The sequence below is a fragment of the Octopus sinensis genome, unplaced genomic scaffold (assembly GCF_006345805.1).
Source record: "Octopus sinensis unplaced genomic scaffold, ASM634580v1 Contig20094, whole genome shotgun sequence".
NCBI classification, from domain to species: Eukaryota; Metazoa; Mollusca; class Cephalopoda; order Octopoda; family Octopodidae; genus Octopus; species Octopus sinensis.
In genome coordinates, this window is record NW_021836881.1 from 1 (window position 1) to 21,634 (window position 21,634).

Genomic DNA, 21,634 nt, shown 5'->3' on the forward strand with positions numbered 1-21,634 from the left:
TATGTGTATATGTATGTGTGTGCATCTGTATGTACGTATCCTGCACATTTATGTGCTTGCCTGTCCGTGTTTGTGTATATATGCACCTCTGTCCCCTTGTGCGTGCACCTCTGTCCCCTTGTGCGTGCATGTCTGTGTGTGTGTGTGTGTGTTATGTAACTATGTACCATGTTTGTATGTATGGATGTGCATCTTTATATGTGTGGATCCGTGTCTCCATATGTGTCTGTTCATATAGTCTACATACCTATCCGTCTGTATATTGATCTGTATATTGATAACAACTTGTTATCACACACACATATCTTTTTTTTACTATGAATAAATTTATGTTTACAAGTTATTTTCTGAACGGAATGGAGTTTAAAAAGCAGCCTGTGTCCAGGTAAACTATGTGAATGCCATGTAAGAATCTACTAACGTGGCTGAAGTGGTTGGCATAAGGAAGGGCATCTGGCTGTAAAATAATATCTCAAAAGGGTAACCACGATGTGTATGGTTACTGTCAGGGGTTAAATGATTATTGTTAAGAGCACAAAGGTTAAGCCATGATTTGACAGGGGAAACAGATTTATATATTGGGTCTTCCAATGGATTTTGACAATGATACAATCATATTTTCCCATGGATAGCTGCATGTGTAGTTAAGTTCCTTCTTCGGAAAAATGATTTACCACAGATATCACAGTGAAACTGTCTCTCGCCTGTATGAGTACGTTTGTGACTAGTCAAGGTCGAGTTGTCAGAGAATGATTTACCACAGGTAATACAGTGAAATGGCTTTTCTCCTGTATGAATATATGTGTGTGTAGTTAATTCACTGTTTTGAGAGAATGATTTGCCACAGGTAACACAGTGATACGGTTTCTCTCCTGTATGAAAACGTTTGTGTCGATTTAAGTGACTGTTTTGAGAGAATGACTTACTACAGGTATCACAGTGAAATGGCTTTTCACCTGTATGAACACGTTTGTGATTAGTTAAGGCACTGTTTTGAGAGAATGATTTACCACAGGTAACACAGTGAAATGGCTTTTCTCCTGTATGGATACGTATGTGTGTAGTTAATTCACTGTTTTGAGAGAATGATTTACCGCAGGTAACACAATGAAATGGCTTCTCACCTGTATGAACACGAATGTGATTAATTAAGTTACTGCTTGTAGAGAATGATTTACCACAGATTTCACAACTATGTTGCGATTTTCCTAATTCTTTTGACATTTCTCTAAGGGATACAAACAGACCCAACCATTGAAGTTTCTCACAGTATTAAATTTTCCCCTTATCTTTCTTCTCTCACCACAGAATGTAATTTTCTTATTCTCGTTCTTGTAATTTATTCCCCAGAAATATTTCAAATCCTATCAACCTTGATTTTATTGATATCCAAAATTCTGCAAACTTCTTTGTAAATATATTCAAGAATAATTAGAATGCAAAAGTACCAGATAAGGAGATGGAGAAATGTTGCTATGAATTGTTGCTCAGAGCAAATATTTCACAGTAATTCAATCCCAGATTTATAGCAGTTGGGTTATTATATCTGTTCTCTAAAACGTTTTCATTTCGTCTTCAAAAAAACATGGTAAATATTCCAGATGTATCCAATGAACAAAAGATGTTTGGTGCCAATGTCATCTGTGAATCTGAAATAATAAAGAAACAGTTTTAGATAGAGAGGAGAGATCAAAATGGAAGTGTTACAACATTTCTATATTGATTAACAAATGATATCAAATAACATTGGGTGGAATCTAAAAATATGTAAACTACAACTACACTTTCACACAGTGTAACATTACACACACATATATGTATATATATGTATATATATATCAATCAGGTCATCCCATAAGTTCTGTCTGAAATTTGAATAAAGAAAACAAGTGATCAAACTGCATCTAACCAGACTCTCTCCCTAATTAGTTGGGCTATGACCCTCTCCGTGACCATCACCTGATCCAACACTTTGATACCCCTGTAGTTATTTCTATCTAAAGCATCACCTTTACCCTTGTAGCAGTTGACTAAGGGGCTGCTATGCCAGTCATTGGGTATGACTCCATCATGAACTACCTGGTTTACAAAACAGGTGACTTGGCCATAGCTCAGACCACCAGATATTTTAAGCATCTCAGCAATGATTCCTGATGGACCGGGGGCTTTTTCTGGCTTCATACTCTTAATTGCTTTATCTACCAGGGTGCAATCTATTCGGGTAGCTGGTCCTTTTACTGGGTCAACATTTGGCAGGCTTTCCTCCTCCCATTCATTCTCCATGTTCAGCAGTCTTTCATAATGGCTTCTCCAAGCCTCTTTCTTTTCAGAATCATTAAAAGCAAGGGCACCATCATCCATGCAGACACATTTCTCTCCTGTAACATCACAATTTTCTCCCACACACTGTCTTGCAATCTGAAATACTTCAGTTCTTTGGTCCCCACGTCACAGGACATTGGCAACTTCCTTCTTTTCTACTTCACCCTTGGCTATGTATACAGGTCGCCCAGCCCCTCTTCTGGCTATCTGGTACACTCCCCCCCTACCCTCACCCTTCCAGGTTTGTTTCTTTGCTTTGATGGCTTTGCCTATCATATTATTCCACCCCCACATTACTCTAGGTCTGGAAGGGACTTTGCACAGACTTGCTCTGTGGCACTCAGTAAACTTGCTCCATAAGGATATCCAGCAGCCTTCTATTTCTTGATGAGGAGGTCCCTAAATCTCTGACCATGTGAAGGGTTCATTAGCTTCCAAATCCTTCTTTTCTGGATTGGTCTGCTTCTGGACATCCTTCTGGCCTCAAGTCTAAAGTCACCAATGATAATGATTAGTCTATGCTGGGGGTTATATTCTTCACTCGGGAGGGTCTTTGTATTTAAGAGCAACCCTGCATCCTGCTGTCTGTTGAGGATGAAATCAATCTGGCTAGCAGAGTCCCCTGATTGGTAGGTTATAAGGTAGCTGTCTGCTTTCCTGAAGTTAGTGTTGCAGATTAAAAGGTTGCATGCATCACAGAACTCCAGAAGCCCGGTTCCCTCACTGTATCAAGTATTGGTGGTGGGGGGCAGGAGAGGACGAGCACACCGCGAACAAAGTTTAATTTGGGAGATGGTACGAGGAACGAAAATAATAATAATAATAATAATAATAATAATAATAATATACATTCAAAGTGTTCATGGGGGATGAGAAATTAAACAAACCAGGGAACAAGTAATTATCTTAACGAAATTACATGAGATGAAGAGGGTATATATTGAGGTATATATCAGTTGAAATGGTTAGCTTCTGAAAACTAGCTGTTAGTAAGTAATACATTTAAAGAGTTAATAGTGTTAATTAATGTATTAATTAATGTGTTAATGGCGAATGAATGCATGAAAGATTGAAAAAAATGAGAGAATCTTAACTTAGCAATGCATCATCATTTGGCGACTATTTAAGTTAATTATTATATAATTTTGTAGCTTGCTTACCAACCACATGGTTCCGGGTTCAGTCCCACTGTGTGGCACCTTGGGCAAGTGTTTCAACTATAGCCTCGGGCCGACCAAAGCCTTGTAAGTGGATTTGGTAGACGGAAACTGAAAGAAGCCCATTGTATATGTGTATATATATGTGTGTCTGTGTTTGTCCCCCTAGCATTGCTTGACAACCAATGCTGGTGTGTTCATGTCCCCCTTACTTAGCGGTTCGGCAAAAGTGACCGATAGAATAAGTACTAGGCTTACAAAGAATAAGTCCTGGGGTCGATTTCCTCGACTAAAGGCGGTGCTCCAACATGGCCACAGTCACATGACTGAAACAAGTAAAAGATTAAAGAGCAAAAGAGTAAGTCAGTTATTTCTTTGTGGCCCGATAGCAAACCATTCATGAACCAGTACCAGCTGTGGCCTGGGGGTTATGGACCTCTCATATACAAGATTACATTGTCTGTCCTGTGTCCATTCATGGTTCTAGAAGATATTTTATATTTATGGTTACATAAGATACATATTTTGAGAAGCAATTTCGACATAGTATTTGTACCCAGTTTAGAACAGAAGTGGAAACAGATAGAATCCCATCTCCCTGTCTGTTGCCAGGGGCTACAAACAGAGAAACAGGTAAAAGAAGAAAAGAATATATTCAGCTGAATTTTATTTGTTTATCAATATTTTCTTTTTGTTTGATCAATATATGGTCACTTCACCTGCTAGAAACAACAGCTAAATTCTATGCAATTTAAACCTTCTGGTCCTGAAAACTAGAGATTACTTGCTGATTTAACGCTGGATAAAGAACGTTAGAAAAAAAACAAAAAACAGGAGAGTCATGGATGGAATATATATTTCTTTATTGCCCACAGGGGGTTAAACATAGAGGGGACAAACAAAGACAGACAAACGGATTAAGTCGATTACATCGACCCCAGTGCGTAACTGGTACTTTATTTATCGACCCCGAAAGGATGAAAGGCAAAGTCGACCTCTGCGGAATTTGAACTCACAACGTAACGACAGACAAAATAGAGCTACGCATTTCGCCCGGCGTGCTAATGTTTCTGCCAGCTCGCCGCCTTAATATAGCAACCATACCAGCATGAATGTCCATGGGACCCAAACCCTTTCTCTGCAAGTACTTGATGCCAAATTTTATCCATTTTCAAGAGATGTTGCTACTAGTTGCTTCCAGAGTCTTCTTTGAACAGTCTTTGTTCTTTGGAAAGAAATGATGCAGTTTTTAATAAGAAGTGTTGAAATTATTACATGCAAGAAATGGCACAGGAGTGGCTGTGTGGTAAGAAGCTTGCTTACCAACCACATGGTTCCGGTTCAGTCCCACTGCGTGGCACCTTGGGCAAGTGCTTTCTACTATAGCCTCGGGCCGACCAATGCCTTGTGAGTGGATTTGGTAGACGGAAACTGAAAGAAGCCTGTCGTATATATGTATATATATATATATATATATATATATATATATATATATATGCGTGTGTGTGTGTTTGTGTGTCTGTGTTTGTCCCCCTATCATTGCTTGACAACCGATGCTGGTGTGTTTACGTCCCCGTCACTTAGCGGTTCGGCAAAAGAGACCGATAGAATAAGTACTGGGCTTACAAAGAATAAGTCCCAGGGTCGATTTGCTCGACTGAAGGCGGTACTCCAGCATGGCCGCATTCAAATGACTGAAACAAGTAAAAGAGTAAAGAGAGCAAGATTTCAAAGTTCTAGCATCCCTCCTTCATAGTAAGCCTATAAACCTTTTAGACCAGCCTCATAGCCATTTCCCTGAATGATTTATCATATACATCCAGCATATTTTTGAGCTTAGCTGAGGTTCATCTTTCAGCAAATGACTCACCACAGACATCACAATGAAATGGCTTCTTTCAAGTGTGAATACGTTTGTGTCTAGTTAACTTCCTTCCTACAGAGAAAGACTGACCGCAGATATCACAGTGATAAGGTCTCTCTCCAGTGTGAATGTGCCTGTGTGTAATTAAGTGGTCATTTCGAGAGAATGATTGACCACAGATATCACACTGATAAGGTTTCTCTCCCGTATGAATGCGTTGGTGTTTTGTTAAGATATGACTTTGAGAGAATGATTGACCACAGATATCACACTGATAAGGTTTCTCCCCTGTGTGAATACGTTTGTGCTTAGTTAGGGAACGTCCCTCAGCATATGACTGACCACAGACGTCACAATGAAAAGGCTTCTCTCCAGTATGAACACGTTTGTGTCTGGTCAATGTACTCCCTTCAGAGAACGACTGACCACAGATAACGCACTGATATGGTTTCTCTCCTGTATGAATGCGTCTGTGATTAGTTAAGACAAAATTCTGAGAGAAGGATTTACCACAGATGTCACAGTCATATGGTTTTTCACCTGTATGAACGTGTTTGTGTTTACTTAAGTAATTAGGCCGAGAGAATGATTTGCCACAGGTATCACAGTGAAATGGCTTCTCACCTGTATGAATACGTTTGTGCTTAGTTAAGTGATCGGACTGGGAGAAGGATTTACTACAGGTATCACACTGATAAGGTTTCTCACCTGTATGGATACGTTTGTGCTTAGTTAAGGTCCCTCCATCACAGAATGACTGGCCACAGAAAACACACTGATATGGTCTCTCTCCTGTATGAATGCGTATATGTGTAGTCAAGCCATGATTTTGAGAGAATGATTTACCACAGACATCACAGTGATATGGTCTCCCTCCTGTATGAATGCGTTTGTGAGTAGTTAAGTGGTAATTCTGAGTGAATGATTTACCACAGATATCACAGTGGTAGGGCCTCTCCCCTGTATGAATACGCTTGTGGGCAGTTAAGTGTTTATTTTGAGATAATGATTTTCCACAGATATCACAGCGATATGGTTTCTCTCCTGTATGACTACGTTTGTGAACCGTGAGGCTTTCTTTCCGAGTAAATGACTTTTTACAGATATCACAGTTGTGAGATGTTTTTCCTCTATCTTTTGGCACCTCCTCAATAAAGTCAAGACTTTCCGTCAGCATTTTACATTTCACATTGTCCTCACGCAATTCACTTTCCATAATTTATATTTTCTCACCACAATATGCAGATGTTTACACACTTCATTCCTATAAAATTTCTTATCTTGGTCAATATCTGCAGAAGCTGCCAGCTCTTTTGTAATCCAAGGTTAATAGGAATGCAAAATCCTCATTGAAGAAGAAATATTGCTGCAGTCGCAAGAAATATTTCACACAAAATTTACCTTCTTTCTATAAACAGGGATCTCTTTGTTCTGTGTCACAGCTTTATTTAATCTTTCAAAAATGATAAATCCATTAATCCAATGTTATCCCGTAATCTGAAATAAGAGAGAAACAACAGAAATTACAGAGGATACTTGATAAAACAACAGAGACTACACAGTGGAAGATTTTACCTGTTATATTCATGACTATGGGAAGATATTTTTTTCATCTTTCACTTGTTTGACTGTGGCCATGCTGGGGCACAGCATTGAAGGGCTTAGATACACAAACCAACACTAATACTTAGTTTTTTAAGAGACTCTATTAGTCTCTGGCAAAACTGCTAGGTCAGAAGGATGTAAACAAACCTACTCCAGTTGTGATGCAGTCATGGGGGACAAATGCAACAGAAATACTCACACACACACATATGTAATGAAAGGGACTTCCTAAATCACAAAAGCAACAGAAATACATACATCAACATCATTTAACCCTTTCGTTACAGTATTTATTTTGAGATGCTCTGTGTTCAATTTTAAATATAACAAAGAATTTAGTAAAATAACTTCGTTATCATTAAGCTAGTGTTAGGAATATAAATTGTGACTAAGGTTTGGTGGAAGATTTTAATTCAGAACTTATGTAAACAAGACATTTGTACTCAGAACCAGAGCCAGTTTCAGCCGGGTTGGTAACGAAAGGGTTAATGTCTGCTTTCCATACTGGCATGGGTCACACAGTTTGACCGGAGCCGATGAGCCGGAGAGCTACACCAGGTTCCAGTGTGATTTGGCATGGTTTCTATGGCTGGATGCCCTTCCTAACACCAACCACCCCAGGGGTGTAGTGGGTGCTTTTATACACTACCGGCAAGGGTGCCGTTTACATGACACCGGCAACAACCAGGACTACGATTCAAGGCAATGACTATGATGCAAGGGTGTCGTTTACACGGCACTAGCGGCACCCACGATGACTCATGAGTCCTATTTCCATGACTCTGGTGACCACTATGACTCACAGGTGCAATTTACATGGCATTTGCACTGACCACGATTCCCAGGTGCCAATGTACATGGCACCATCAATGACCATGGCTATGATGCACAGCACTAGCATTCATCATCATCATCGTCATCATCGTTTAACGTCCGTTCTCCATGCTAGCACGGGTTGGACAGTTCGACCGGGGTCTGGGAAGCCAGGAGGCTGCACCAGGCTCCAGTCTGATCTGGCAGTGTTTCTACAGCTGGATGCCAAGAGGGGCATAAAACCTGCTTCCAGGAGATACCCCTCTTTAATGAGAGGCCCACCTCCGCCATTTACAAAGTCATCCCTCAACATCCTACTGGGGTAAAAAGAATTGAAGGCACAATGAGTTTTTGGGACCCTACACACTTAAAAAGTATACAAGAAGCCTTTTTGGTAAAAAAAAAATACACATTTTCTGACAAAAAGATTTAAGGGAGATATGGCTGTTGTTTCTAGCATATCCTGTGACTGGTAAGGTTTCGGGTTGATAAAAAATAATTTCTTAATAGCATAAATGGGTTTATGATACTGATGGGGAGAATATATTGAAAATCATCAGAGTGAGAAAGACACGAGGAAGGTCATGAGATATGCTAGACACAGCAGCCAAATCGCCATTCAATACGAGATCTACCGCGCACTATCTGTAGTCTATGCTGTGAAATAACCTCATCTGTTTTTCTCAATTTTCATCCTATGAATGTATTACTGGGATTAGGATTAGGGTTGGATTGAGCTTTTCCCCAGTCACACCTTCATCGTATTTGCTAGAAAGTAGTGAGAAAAGATGCTGCCGATTCGTTTGTGGGTTTCCTAAAAGAAATACGAAGCATCATCGTTAAAGGATTCAAGTGTAAATTCTGTCAGCAGTTCCGTCTGTCATTAAGAATAAATAATTATTCAATATTATTCAACTTGATTTTATAATCGTGCAGTATAAATGGTTGTGGTGGAAGTAGACGGCACACAAAAGTGACATAGAATTAATTGGCGGCCGGAAATGAGTGTAGAGCGAAATATTTCGATATTTTGGTCTTACCTCGGTCTTAATCAGTCGTTTTTCCTCTGCCAGGTCGTGTCAGGACGTCGACGAAGAACAAGAGAAACGACAGAACCTAATTTACAACTCAAATAAACAGACATTCGCTTTCCGTTTACCATAAGAGATGGAGGAGGAAGAAACAAGGTTCGAACACGCTTCGTTTCTCTCTAAATTACAAAAAAAAAAAAAAACCACGCCTTCTTCTGCTCCAGCCACATCTTTAGGGGCCGCCTGGTGACGTCACGTCCGCTTTCCCTATCAGACAATCAATGTCCCCCGATGCGGTTTCGATTCCCGGACCGGGCGATGCGTTGTGTTTATTAAGCAAAACACTTCGGATCTTTTTAGCCCCTTGCATAGGAGAATGGAAGAAGCACCCGCGTACAAGGCGAAAGACTACGCCCGTGTAGCCAGCAGCCTGGGAGAAGCAACTTCTGCTCAATGTTCTTGCTATTTGTGAGTAAATCTAAGAAGAAAAAAAAACAGAACCAAAGCCTTAAAATTGTGATACCTGTGCAGGTGGCACGTAAAAAGTATTCCCGGATTACTGTAAGCCAGGTAAGAGATCCGGCACGTACGATAGATCGATAGATAGGTGTGGATATCTTACCCGTTATGCTTTACAAATCAATATTTAGCGTGAAAATATATTTACTCACATCAAAATCTCCGTGAAGACATACAAAAACACGTTATGGTTCTTCTGCCGATTCCAGAGACAGCAGAGAAAGGTTCCCGCTGGATGCGATCGAAGAGGGACAAAAATCGACTTCGAAACTCTTTGAAGACAAAATTTTTGCGTCTTTAGCGCGAAGGGAAGTAACTCTGGGCATGTCTTTCTGGTGGCATTGACCTTTCACTGCCACAAGAACCTATTTCTTTTACTACCCCCAAGGGGCCAAACGCAGAGAGGACAAACAAGGATAGACGAACGGATTAAGTCGATTATATCGACCCAGTGCCGTAACTGGTACTTATTTCTTTATTTCTACTTCTATATAAATAAGTTTAACAGGGTGCCAGGGAGTCTTTCCGGATCTTTTCCGTTTGACCGGCAGTTTTTTAAAATAATTTCCACGAAACTAAAAACTTTTAAACTTCGTATTCTGGTAGAATGTGTTTATAAAACATCATTTTCTCTTGGCTTTATTGAGAAAATTCTATATTTTGTAAGATATTTATTGCTGTTTTTTCTTTAATTTCTGCAATTTCAACCAATCAATGACCTCTATTGAGGTGAAAACATCCTGTGCCGTATGAATATGTCCCTCGTTTAAGAAACAGATTGGGTTTATTTACATTTGTGAAGAAAAAAAGATACCCTTCCCCCGGGTCGTCTAAAACCTTGTCACTAGACTCGCATGATGGAATCTTTGTAGAAGCCTTTTTGTGTATGGTGCAGCCTTCCAGCTCGCCATTCCTCTTCAAACCGTCGAACCCATGCCAGCAGTAGGGTTAGGGTTAAATTATGATATTTATATATTGGAAATATTTCAGTGGTATTTACTTCATTGACCACCAAAAACGAATTTGAACTCAACGTAAAACGGTCAAAATACCGCCAAGGATTTCGTCCAACGAGCAAACGGTTCTGTCAGCTCGCCAACTGAAGTAACCTTAATCACCATGAAGTATAAACTATGTCTTTTTCAACATTACCAGCAAGGCCGCTGCTGACAATAATGAAGATTCGTTTATCATAGCGAGATGCTAACCACAGTAACCATGGTGATTGGCATCAAACTATTGCAAGTTCCCGCTTTATGATAACATTCTTGGTTTTATTCATTAGAGAGCGTTGGGTTTATTGTTGTCACATGACACACCGTACTTCCGTTTCTTCTGCAACCTGCTTCAATGGACAGAAGAACAGAAAAGGGTTTTTCGTTGTCTTCACGGAGATTTTGATGTGAGTAAATATATTTTCACTCTAAATATTGATTTGTGTAGCATAACAAGTAAGATATACACACCTATCTATCGATCGATCGTACGTGCCGGATCTCTTACCTGGCTTCCAGAAATCCGGCAATACTTATACCGTGTATTGAGTATTCGGTTCCGCCCTTCCCGTCTCGGAATTTCTCCGTCGTGGCAGGGAGTTTTCCGATATTTTTTTCTTTGTATTATTATTATTATTATTATTATTATTATTATTATTTTTTTCGTTTCTTACACACAGTCCTATTCCACCAGTTTTCCCCTTTTCCTAACCAATTTCGGTCCATTTTCTGGGCATGATGCACTTGGAAAAAAGTAGGAGAAACCTTTTTGGTAAAAAAAGAATTAAAAGTAGATATTTTCAGAAGTAAAGGTGTGTGATTTAATGGTGATTTGGCTGTTATGTCTAGCATATCCCATAACCACATTCCCCGATTCTTTCTCACTCAGGCAAGTTTACAGATTTTTAGATTCCACCCAATGTTATTTGATGTCATTTGTTAATCAATGTAGAAATGTTGTAACACTTCCAATTTGATCTCTCCTCTCTATCTAAATACTGTTTCTTTATTATTTCAGATTCACAGATGACATTGGCACAAAACGACTTTTGTACATTGGATACATCTGGAATATTTACCATGTTTTCTTGAAGACGAAATGAAAACGTTTTAGAGAACAGATATAATAACCCAACTGCTATAAATCCAAGATTGAATTACTGTGAAATATTTGCCCTGAGCAACAATTCATAGCAACATTTCTCCATCTCCTTACCTGGTGCTTTTGCATTCTAATTAAACTTGAATATATTTACAAAGGAGTTTGCAGCCTCTTTAGATATCAATAAAAGAGCAGTGGAAATACTTCTAAGAAATAAACTATAACAAGAAGAAGAAGAAGGAAATTACATGCTGAGGTGAGAGAAGAAAGATAAGGGGAAAATTTAATACTGTGAGAAACTTTAACGGTTGGGTCTATTTTGTCTCTTGGAGAAATGTCAAAAGAATTAGGGAAATCACGATATTCTTGTGAAATCTGTGGTAAGTCATTCTCTGTATGTAGTAATGTGATTAAACACATTCGTGTTCATACAGGTGAGAAGCCATTTCACTGTGATACCTGTGGTAAATCATTCTCTCAAAACAATCACTTAACTAAACATAAACGTGTTCATACAGGTGAGAGACCATTTCACTGTGAAATCTGCGGTAAAGCATTCTCTCAGACCAGTGACTTAACGAACCACAAACGTATTCATACAGGTGAGAAGCCATATCACTGTGTTACCTGTGGGAAATCATTCTCTCAAAACAGTGCTTTAACTAAACACAAACGTATTCATACGGGAGAGAAGCCCTATCACTGTGATGTCTGTGGCAAGGCATTCTCTGCAAATAGTAACTTAACCAGTCATAAGCATATTCATACAGGGGAGAGACCATATCATTGTGACATCTGTGGTAAATCCTTTTCTGCAAGTAGTACATTAAGTACACACAAACGCTTTCATTCAGGAGATAGACAAAACTACTGTGATATCTGTGGTAAATCATTCTTTGGAATTAGTGACTTGACTAAACACAAACGTACGCATTCTGGGGAGAAACCATATCATTGTGTTATCTGTGGTAAATCATTCTCTGCAAACATACCTTAACTCAGCACAAACGTGTTCATACAGGGGAGAAGCCATATCACTGTGATATTTGCGGTCTCTCATTCTCTCAAAATAGTCACCTAACTAAACACAAATTTATACATACAGGAGAGAAACCATAAGACTGTGATATCCGTTGGAAATCATTCTCTGTGTGGAAGGGCTTAACTAGTGACAAACATATTCAAAAGACAAGGAAATCTTGTTCCTTACACTATCAACAAGAAGCACAAGTTTGCGGATAAACCATTTCTCGAATCTAGGAAGTGTTTCATGAAAAAGTATCAAACTAGGGGCCTTACCCAGGAAGAGAAGCTGGATATTCTGTGTGTAGAAGTGAAATTTTATCATAGATATGTGGTGCTGCACAGTAATAAGAGACCCGGGTGAATGAAGAAGAATGCAAATGCCATGAATTGTATTATGAATGCCCTCGATTGATGCAAGAAGCTCTGCAATGACATCTGGACCCAATTTGTTGAGACTGGAGAAGTTTCAGAGCAGAAGTTGACTGGAAATGGAAATCCAAAATCTTCAGTAATAAGAGACCCGGGTGAATGAAGAAGAATGCAAATGCCATGAATTGTATTATGAATGCCCTCGATTGATGCAAGAAGCTCTGCAATGACATCTGGACCCATTTGTTGAGACTGGAGAAGTTTCAGAGCAGAAGTTGACTGGAAATGGAAATCCAAAATCTTCAGTAATAAGAGACCGGGTGAATGAAGAAGAATGCAAATGCCATGAATTGTATTATGAATGCCCTCAATTGATGCAAGAAGCTCTGCAATGACATCTGGACCCAATTTGTTGAGACTGGAGAAGTTTCAGAGCAGAAGTTGACTGGAAATGGAAATCCAAAATCTTCAGTAATAAGAGACCCGGGTGAATGAAGAAGAATGCAAATGCCATGAATTGTATTATGAATGCCCTCGATTGATGCAAGAAGCTCTGCAATGACATCTGGACCCAATTTGTTGAGACTGGAGAAGTTTCAGAGCAGAAGTTGACTGGAAATGGAAATCCAAAATCTTCAGTAATAAGAGACCCGGATGAATGAAGAAGAATGCAAATGCCATGAATTTTATTATAATGCCCTCAATTGATGTAAGAAGCTCTGCAATGACATCTGACCCAATTTGTTGTGAGTGGAAGAAGTTTCAGAGCAGGAAGTGACTGGAAATGGAAATCCAAAATCGTTCAGTAATAAGAGACCGGGTGATGAAGAAGAATGCAAATGCCATGAATTGTATATGATGCCATCGATTGATGCAAGAAGCTCTGCAATGACATCTGGACCCAATTTGTTGAGACTGGAGAAGTTTCAAGCAGAAGTTGACTGGAAATGGAAATCCAAAATCTTCAGTAATAAGAGACCCGGGTGAATGAAGAAGAATGCACTGCCATGAATTGTATTATGAATGCCCTCGATTGATGCAAGAAGCTCTGCAAGACATCTGGACCCAATTTGTTGAGACTGGAGAAGTTTCAGAGCAAAGTTGACTGGAATGGAAATCCAAAATCTTCAGTAATAAGAGACCCGGTGAATGAAGAAGAATGCAAATGCCATGAATTGTATATGAATGCCCCGATGATGCAAGAAGCTCTGCAATGACATCTGGACCCAATTTGTTGAGACTGGAGAAGTTTCAGAGCAGAAGTTGACTGGAAATGGAAATCAAAACCTTCAGTAATAAGAGACCCGGGTGAATGAAGAAGAATGCAAATGCCATGAATTGTATTATGAATGCCCCAATTGATGCAAGAAGCTCTGCAATGACATCTGGACCCAATTTGTTGAGACTGGAGAAGTTTCAGAGCAGAAGTTGACTGGAAATGGAAATCCAAAATCTTCAGTAATAAGAGACCCGGGTGAATGAAAAGAATGCAAATGCCATGAATTGTATTATGATGAATGCCCTCGATTGATGCAAGAAGCTCTGCAATGACATTGGACCCAATTTGTTGAGACTGGAGAATTTTCAGAGCAGAAGTTGACTGGAAATGGAAATCCAAAATCTTCAGTAATAAGAGACCCGGGTGAATGAAGAAGAATGCAAATGCCATGAATTGTAATTATGAATGCCCTCAATTGATGTAAGAAGCTCTGCAATGACATCTGGACCCAATTTGTTGAGACTGGAGAGTTTCAGAGCAGAAGTTGACTGGAAATGGAAATCCAATCTTCAGTAATAAGAGACCCGGGTGAATGAAGAAGAATGCAAATGCCATGAATTGGTATTATGAATGCCCTCGATGATGCAAGAAGCTCTGCAATGACATCTGGACCCAATTTGTTGAGACTGGAGAAGTTTCAGAGCAGAAGTTGACTGGAATGAAATCCAAATCTTCAGTAATAAGAGACCCGGGTGAATGAAGAAGAGATGCAATGCCATGATTGTATTATGAATGCCCTCGATTGATGTAAGAAGCTCTGCAATGACATCTGGCCCCAATTTGTTGAGACTGGAGAAGTTTCAGAGCAGAGTTGACTGGAAATGGAAATCCAAAATCTTCAGTAATAAGACCCGGGTGAATGAAGAAGAATGCAAATGCCATGAATTGTATTATGAATGCCCTCAATTGATGTAAGAAGCTCTGCAATGACATCTGGCCCCAATTTGTTGAGACTGGAGAAGTTTCAGAGCAGAAGTTGACTGGAAATGGAAATCCAAAATCTTCAGTAATAAGAGACCCGGGTGAATGAAGAAGAATGCAAATGCCATGAATTGTATTATGAATGCCCTCAATTGATGTAGAAGCTCTGCAATGACATCTGGACCCAATTTGTTGAGACTGGAGAAGTTTCAGAGCAGAAGTTGACTGGAAATGGAAATCCAAAATCTTCAGTAATAAGAGACCCGGGTGAATGAAGAAGAATGCAAATGCCATGAATTGTATTATGAATGCCCTCGATTGATGCAAGAGAGTCTCTGCAATGACATCTGGACCCAATTTGTTGAGACTGGAGAAGTTTCAGAGCAGAAGTTGACTGGAAATGGAAATCCAAAATCTTCAGTAATAAGAGACCCGGTGAATGAAGAAGTGCAATGCCATGAATTGTATTATGAATGCCCTCGATTGATGTAAGAAGCTCTGCAATGACATCTGGACCCAATTTGTTGAGACTGGAGAAGTTTCAGAGCAGAAGTTGACTGGAAATGGAATCCAAATCTTCAGTAATAAGAGACCCGGGTGAATGAAGAAGAATGCAAATGCCATGATTGTATTATGAATGCCTCGATTGATGCAATAAGCTCTGCAATGACATCTGGACCCAATTTGTTGAGACTGGAGAAGTTTCAGAGCAGAAGTTGACTGGAAATGGAAATCCAAAATTCAGTAATAATAAGAGACCCGGGTGAATGAAGAAGAATGCAAATGCCATGAATTGTATTATGAATGCCCTCGATTGATGCAAGAAGCTCTGCATGACATCTGGCCCAATTTGTTGAGACTGGAGAAGTTTCAGAGCAGAGTTGACTGGAATGGAAATCCAAAATTCAGTAATAAGAGACCCGGGTGAATGAAGAGAATTCAAATGCCATGAATTGTATTATGAATGCCCTCGATTGATGCAAGAAGCTCTGCAATGACATCTGGACCCAATTTGTTGAGACTGGAGAGTTTCAGAGCAGAAGTTGACTGGAAATGGAAATCCAAAATCTTCAGTAATAAGAGACCCGGGTGAATGAAGAAGAATGCAAATGCCATGATTGTATTATGAATGCCCTCGATGATGCAAGAAGCTCTGCAATGACATCTGGACCCAATTTGTTGAGACTGGAGAAGTTTCAGAGCAGAAGTTGACTGGAAATGGAAATCCAAAATCTCTTCAGTAATAAGAGACCCGGATGAATGAAGAAGAATGCAAATGCCATAATTGTATTATGAATGCCCTCGATTGATGTAAGAAGCTCTGCAATGACATCTGGACCCAATTGTTGAGACTGGAGAAGTTTCAGAGCAGAAGTTGACTGGAAATGAATCCAAAATCTTCAGTAATAAGAGACCCGGGTGAATGAAGAAGAATGCAAATGCCATGAATTGTATTATGAATGCCCTCAATTGATGTAAGAAGCTCTGCAATGACATCTGGACACCAATTTGTTGAGACTGGAGAAGTTTCAGAGCAGCAGTTGACTGGAAATGGAAATCCAAAATCTTCTTAATAAGAGAACCCGGGTGAATGAAGAAATGCAAATGCCAGAATTGTATTATGAATGCCTCCGAATGATGCAAGAAGCTCTGCAATGACATCTGGACCCAATTTGTTGAGACTGGAGAAGTTTCAGAGCAGAAGTTGACTGGAAATGGAAATCCAAAATCTTCAGTAATAAGAGACCCGGGAATGAAGAAGAATGCAAATGCCATGAATTGTATTATGAATGCCCTCGATTGATGCAAGAAGCTCTGCAATGACATCTGGACCCAATTTGTTGAGACTGGAGAAGTTTCAGAGCAGAAGTTGACTGGAAATGGAAATCCAAAATCTTCAGTAATAAGAGACCCGGGTGAATGAAGAAGAATGCAAATGCCATGAATTGTATTATGAATGCCCTCAATTGATGTAAGAAGCTCTGCAATGACATCTGGACCCAATTTGTTGAGACTGGAGAAGTTTCAGAGCAGAAGTTGACTGGAAATGGAAATCCAAAATCTTCAGTAATAAGAGACCCGGGTGAATGAAGAAGAATGCAAATGCCATGAATTGTATTATGAATGCCCTCGATTGATGCAAGAAGCTCTGCAATGACATCTGGACCCAATTTGTTGAGACTGGAGAAGTTTCAGAGCAGAAGTTGACTGGAAATGGAAATCCAAAATCTTCAGTAATAAGAGACCCGGGTGAATGAAGAAGAATGCAAATGCCATGAATTGTATTATGAATGCCCTCGATTGATGTAAGAAGCTCTGCAATGACATCTGGACCCAATTTGTTGAGACTGGAGAAGTTTCAGAGCAGAAGTTGACTGGAAATGGAAATCCAAAATCTTCAGTAATAGAGACCGGGTGAATGAAGAAGAATGCAAATGCCATGAATTGTATTATGAATGCCCTCAATTGATGTAAGAAGCTCTGCAATGACATCTGGACCCAATTTGTTGAGACTGGAGAAGTTTCAGAGCAGAAGTTGACTGGAAATGGAAATCCAAAATCTTCAGTAATAAGAGACCGGGTGAATGAAGAAGAATGCAAATGCCATGAATTGTATTATGAATGCCCTCAATTGATGTAAGAAGCTCTGCAATGACATCTGGACCCAATTTGTTGAGACTGGAGAAGTTTCAGAGCAGAAGTTGACTGGAAATGGAAATCCAAAATCTTCAGTAATAAGAGACCCGGGTGAATGAAGAAGAATGCAAATGCCATGAATTGTATTATGAATGCCCTCGATTGATGCAAGAAGCTCTGCAATGACATCTGGACCCAATTTGTTGAGACTGGAGAAGTTTCAGAGCAGAAGTTGACTGGAAATGGAAATCCAAAATCTTCAGTAATAAGAGACCCGGGTGAATGAAGAAGAATGCAAATGCCATGAATTGTATTATGAATGCCCTCGATTGATGTAAGAAGCTCTGCAATGACATCTGGACCCAATTTGTTGAGACTGGAGAAGTTTCAGAGCAGAAGTTGACTGGAAATGGAAATCCAAAATCTTCAGTAATAAGAGACCCGGGTGAATGAAGAAATGCAAATGCCATGAATTGTATTATGAATGCCCTCGATTGATGCAAGAAGCTCTGCAATGACATCTGGACCCAATTTGTTGAGACTGGAGAAGTTTCAGAGCAGAAGTTGACTGGAAATGGAAATCCAAAATCTTCAGTAATAAGAGACCCGGGTGAATGAAGAAGAATGCAAATGCCATGAATTGTATTATGAATGCCCTCGATTGATGCAAGAAGCTCTGCAATGACATCTGGACCCAATTGTTTTGAGACTGGAGAAGTTTCAGAGCAGAAGTTGACTGGAAATGGAAATCCAAAATCTTCAGTAATAAGAGACCCGGGTGAATGAAGAAGAATGCAAATGCCATGAATTGTATTATGAATGCCCTCGATTGATGCAAGAAGCTCTGCAATGACATCTGGACCCAATTGTTGAGACTGGAGAAGTTTCAGAGCAGAAGTTGACTGGAAATGGAAATCCAAAATCTTCAGTAATAAGAGACCCGGGTGAATGAAGAAGAATGCAAATGCCATGAATTGTATTATGAATGCCCTCGATTGATGCAAGAAGCTCTGCAATGACATCTGGACCCAATTTGTTGAGACTGGAGAAGTTTCAGAGCAGAAGTTGACTGGAAATGGAAATCCAAAATCTTCAGTAATAAGAGACCCGGATGAATGAAGAAGAATGCAAATGCCATGAATTGTATTATGAATGCCCTCGATTGATGTAAGAAGCTCTGCAATGACATCTGGACCCAATTTGTTGAGACTGGAGAAGTTTCAGAGCAGAAGTTGACTGGAAATGGAAATCCAAAATCTTCAGTAATAAGAGACCCGGGTGAATGAAGAAGAATGCAAATGCCATGAATTGTATTATGAATGCCCTCAATTGATGTAAGAAGCTCTGCAATGACATCTGGACCCAATTTGTTGAGACTGGAGAAGTTTCAGAGCAGAAGTTGACTGGAAATGGAAATCCAAAATCTTCAGTAATAAGAGACCCGGGTGAATGAAGAAGAATGCAAATGCCATGAATTGTATTATGAATGCCCTCAATTGATGTAAGAAGCTCTGCAATGACATCTGGACCCAATTTGTTGAGACTGGAGAAGTTTCAGAGCAGAAGTTGACTGGAAATGGAAATCCAAAATCTTCAGTAATAAGAGACCCGGGTGAATGAAGAAGAATGCAAATGCCATGAATTGTATTATGAATGCCCTCAATTGATGCAAGAAGCTCTGCAATGACATCTGGACCAATTTGTTGAGACTGGAGAAGTTTCAGAGCAGAAGTTGACTGGAAATGGAAATCCAAATCTTCAGTAATAAGAGACCCGGGTGAATGAAGAAGAATGCAAATGCCATGAATTGTATTATGAATGCCCTCAATTGATGCAAGAAGCTCTCTGCAATACATATCTGGACCCAATTGTTGAGACTGGAGAAGTTTCAGAGCAGAAGTTGACTGGAAATGGAAATCCAAAATCTTCAGTAATAAAGAACCCGGTGAATAAGAAGAATGCAAATGCCATGAATTGTATTATGAATGCCCTCGTTGATGTAAGAAGCTCTGCAATGACATCTGGACCCAATTTGTTGAGACTGGAGAAGTTTCAGAGCAGAAGTTGACTGGAAATGGAAATCCAAAATCTTCAGTAATAAGAGACCCGGGTGAATGAAGAAGAATGCAAATGCCATGATTGTATTATGAATGCCCTCGATTGATGCAAAAGCTCTGCAATGACATCTGGACCCAATTTGTGAGACTGGAGAAGTTTCAGAGCAGAAGTTGACTGGAATAGGAAATCCAAATCTTCAGTAATAAGAGACCCGGGTGAATGAAGAAGAATGCAAATGCCATGAATTGTATTATGAATGCCCTCGATTGATGCAAGAAGCTCTGCAATGACATCTGGACCCAATTTGTTGAGACTGGAGAAGTTTCAGAGCAGAAGTTGACTGGAAATGGAAATCCAAAATCTTCAGTAATAAGAGACCTGGGTGAATGAAGAAGAATGCAAATGCCATGAATTGTATTATGAATGCCCTTGATTGATGCAAGAAGCTCTGCATGACATCTGGACCCAATTTATTGAGACTGGAGAAGTTTCAGAGCAGAAGTTGACTGGAAATGGAAATCCAAAATCTTCAGTAATAGAGAGCCCGGGTGAATGAAGAAGAATGCAAATGCCATGAATTGTATTATGAATGCCCTCGATTGATGCAAGAAGCTCTGCAATGACATCTGGACCCAATTTGTTGAGACTGGAGAAGTTTCAGAGCAGAAGTTGACTGGAAATGGAAATCCAAAATCTTCAGTAATAAGAGACCCGGGTGAATGAAGAAGAATGCAAATGCCATGAATTGTATTATGAATGCCCTCGATTGATGCAAGAAGCTCTGCAATGACATCTGGACCAATTTGTTGAGACTGGAGAAGTTTCAGAGCAGAAGTTGACTGGAAATGGAATCCAAAATCTTCAGTAATAGAGACCCGGGTGAATGAAGAAGAATGCAAATGCCATGATTGTATTATGAATGCCCTCGATTGATGCAAGAAGCTCTGCAATGACATCTGGACCAATTTTTGAGACTGGAGAAGTTTCAGAGCAAAGTTGACTGAAATGGAAATCCAAAATCTTCAGTAATAAGAGACCCGGTTGAATGAAGAAGAATGCAAATGCCCTGAATTGTATTATGAATGCCCTCGATTGATGCAAGAAGCTCTGCAATGACATCTGGACCCAATTTGTTGAGACTGGAGAAGTTTCAGAGCAGAAGTTGACTGGAAATGGAAATCCAAAATCTTCAGTAATAAGAGACCCGGTGAATGAAGAAGAATGCAAATGCCATGATTGTATTATGATGCCCTCGATTGATGCAAGAAGCTCTGCAATGACATCGGACCCAATTTGTTGAACTGGAGAAGTTTCAGAGCAGAAGTTGACTGGAAATGGAAATCCAAATCTTCAGTAATAAGAGACCCGTGAATGAAGAAGAATGCAAATGCCATGAATTGTATTATGAATGCCCTCGATTGATGCAAGAAGCTCTGCAATGACATCTGGACCCAATTTGTTGAGACTGGAGAAGTTTCAGAGCAGAAGTTGACTGGAAATGGAAATCCAAAATCTTCAGTAATAAGAGACACCCGGGTGAATGAAGAAGAATGCAATGCCATGAATTGTATTATGAATGCCCTCGATTGATGCAAGAAGCTCTGCAATGACATCTGGACCCAATTTGTTGAGACTGGAGAAGTTTCAGAGCAGAAGTTGACTGAAATAGAAATCCAAAATCTTCAGTAATAAGAGACCCGGGTGAATGAAGAAGAATGCAAATGCCATGAATTGTATTATGAATGCCCTCGATTGATGCAAGAAGCTCTGCAATGACATCTGGACCCATTTGTTGAGACTGGAGAAGTTTCTGAGCAGAAGTTGACTGGAAATGGAAATCCAAAATCTTCAGTAATAAGAGACCCGGGTGAATGAAGAAGAATGCAAATGCCATGAATTGTATTATGAATGCCCTCGATTGATGTAAGAAGCTCTG

At 39.7% G+C, this 21,634-nt stretch overlaps 2 protein-coding genes across 2 annotated transcripts; one reads left to right on the forward strand and one right to left on the reverse strand.

The window, feature by feature from the left end:
* Nucleotides 1-386: 386 nt before the first annotated feature.
* On the reverse strand, nucleotides 387-6,931 carry LOC118762060 (zinc finger protein 436-like). Its single transcript, XM_036500303.1, has 4 exons — nucleotides 6,919-6,931; nucleotides 5,602-6,135; nucleotides 4,194-4,198; nucleotides 387-921 (listed from the first exon to the last, which is right to left on the reverse strand). Exons 1-4 carry the CDS (start codon nucleotides 6,929-6,931, stop codon nucleotides 613-615), a joined length of 861 nt encoding a protein of 286 aa, XP_036356196.1. The 3' UTR covers nucleotides 387-612.
* Nucleotides 6,932-11,214: 4,283 nt separating this feature from the next.
* Nucleotides 11,215-12,405, forward strand: LOC118762061 (zinc finger protein 724-like). The gene is made up of 2 exons (XM_036500304.1): nucleotides 11,215-11,413; nucleotides 11,458-12,405. The coding sequence occupies exon 2, from the start codon at nucleotides 11,743-11,745 to the stop codon at nucleotides 12,403-12,405; it is 663 nt and encodes a 220-aa protein (XP_036356197.1). The 5' UTR covers nucleotides 11,215-11,413; nucleotides 11,458-11,742.
* The last annotated feature ends 9,229 nt before the right edge of the window (nucleotides 12,406-21,634 follow it).

Excerpts from the sequence above, each read along its gene's own strand:
- LOC118762061 (XM_036500304.1), top strand. The coding sequence starts at position 11,743 with ATGTCAAAAGAATTAGGGAAATCACGATATTCTTGTGAAATCTGTGGT.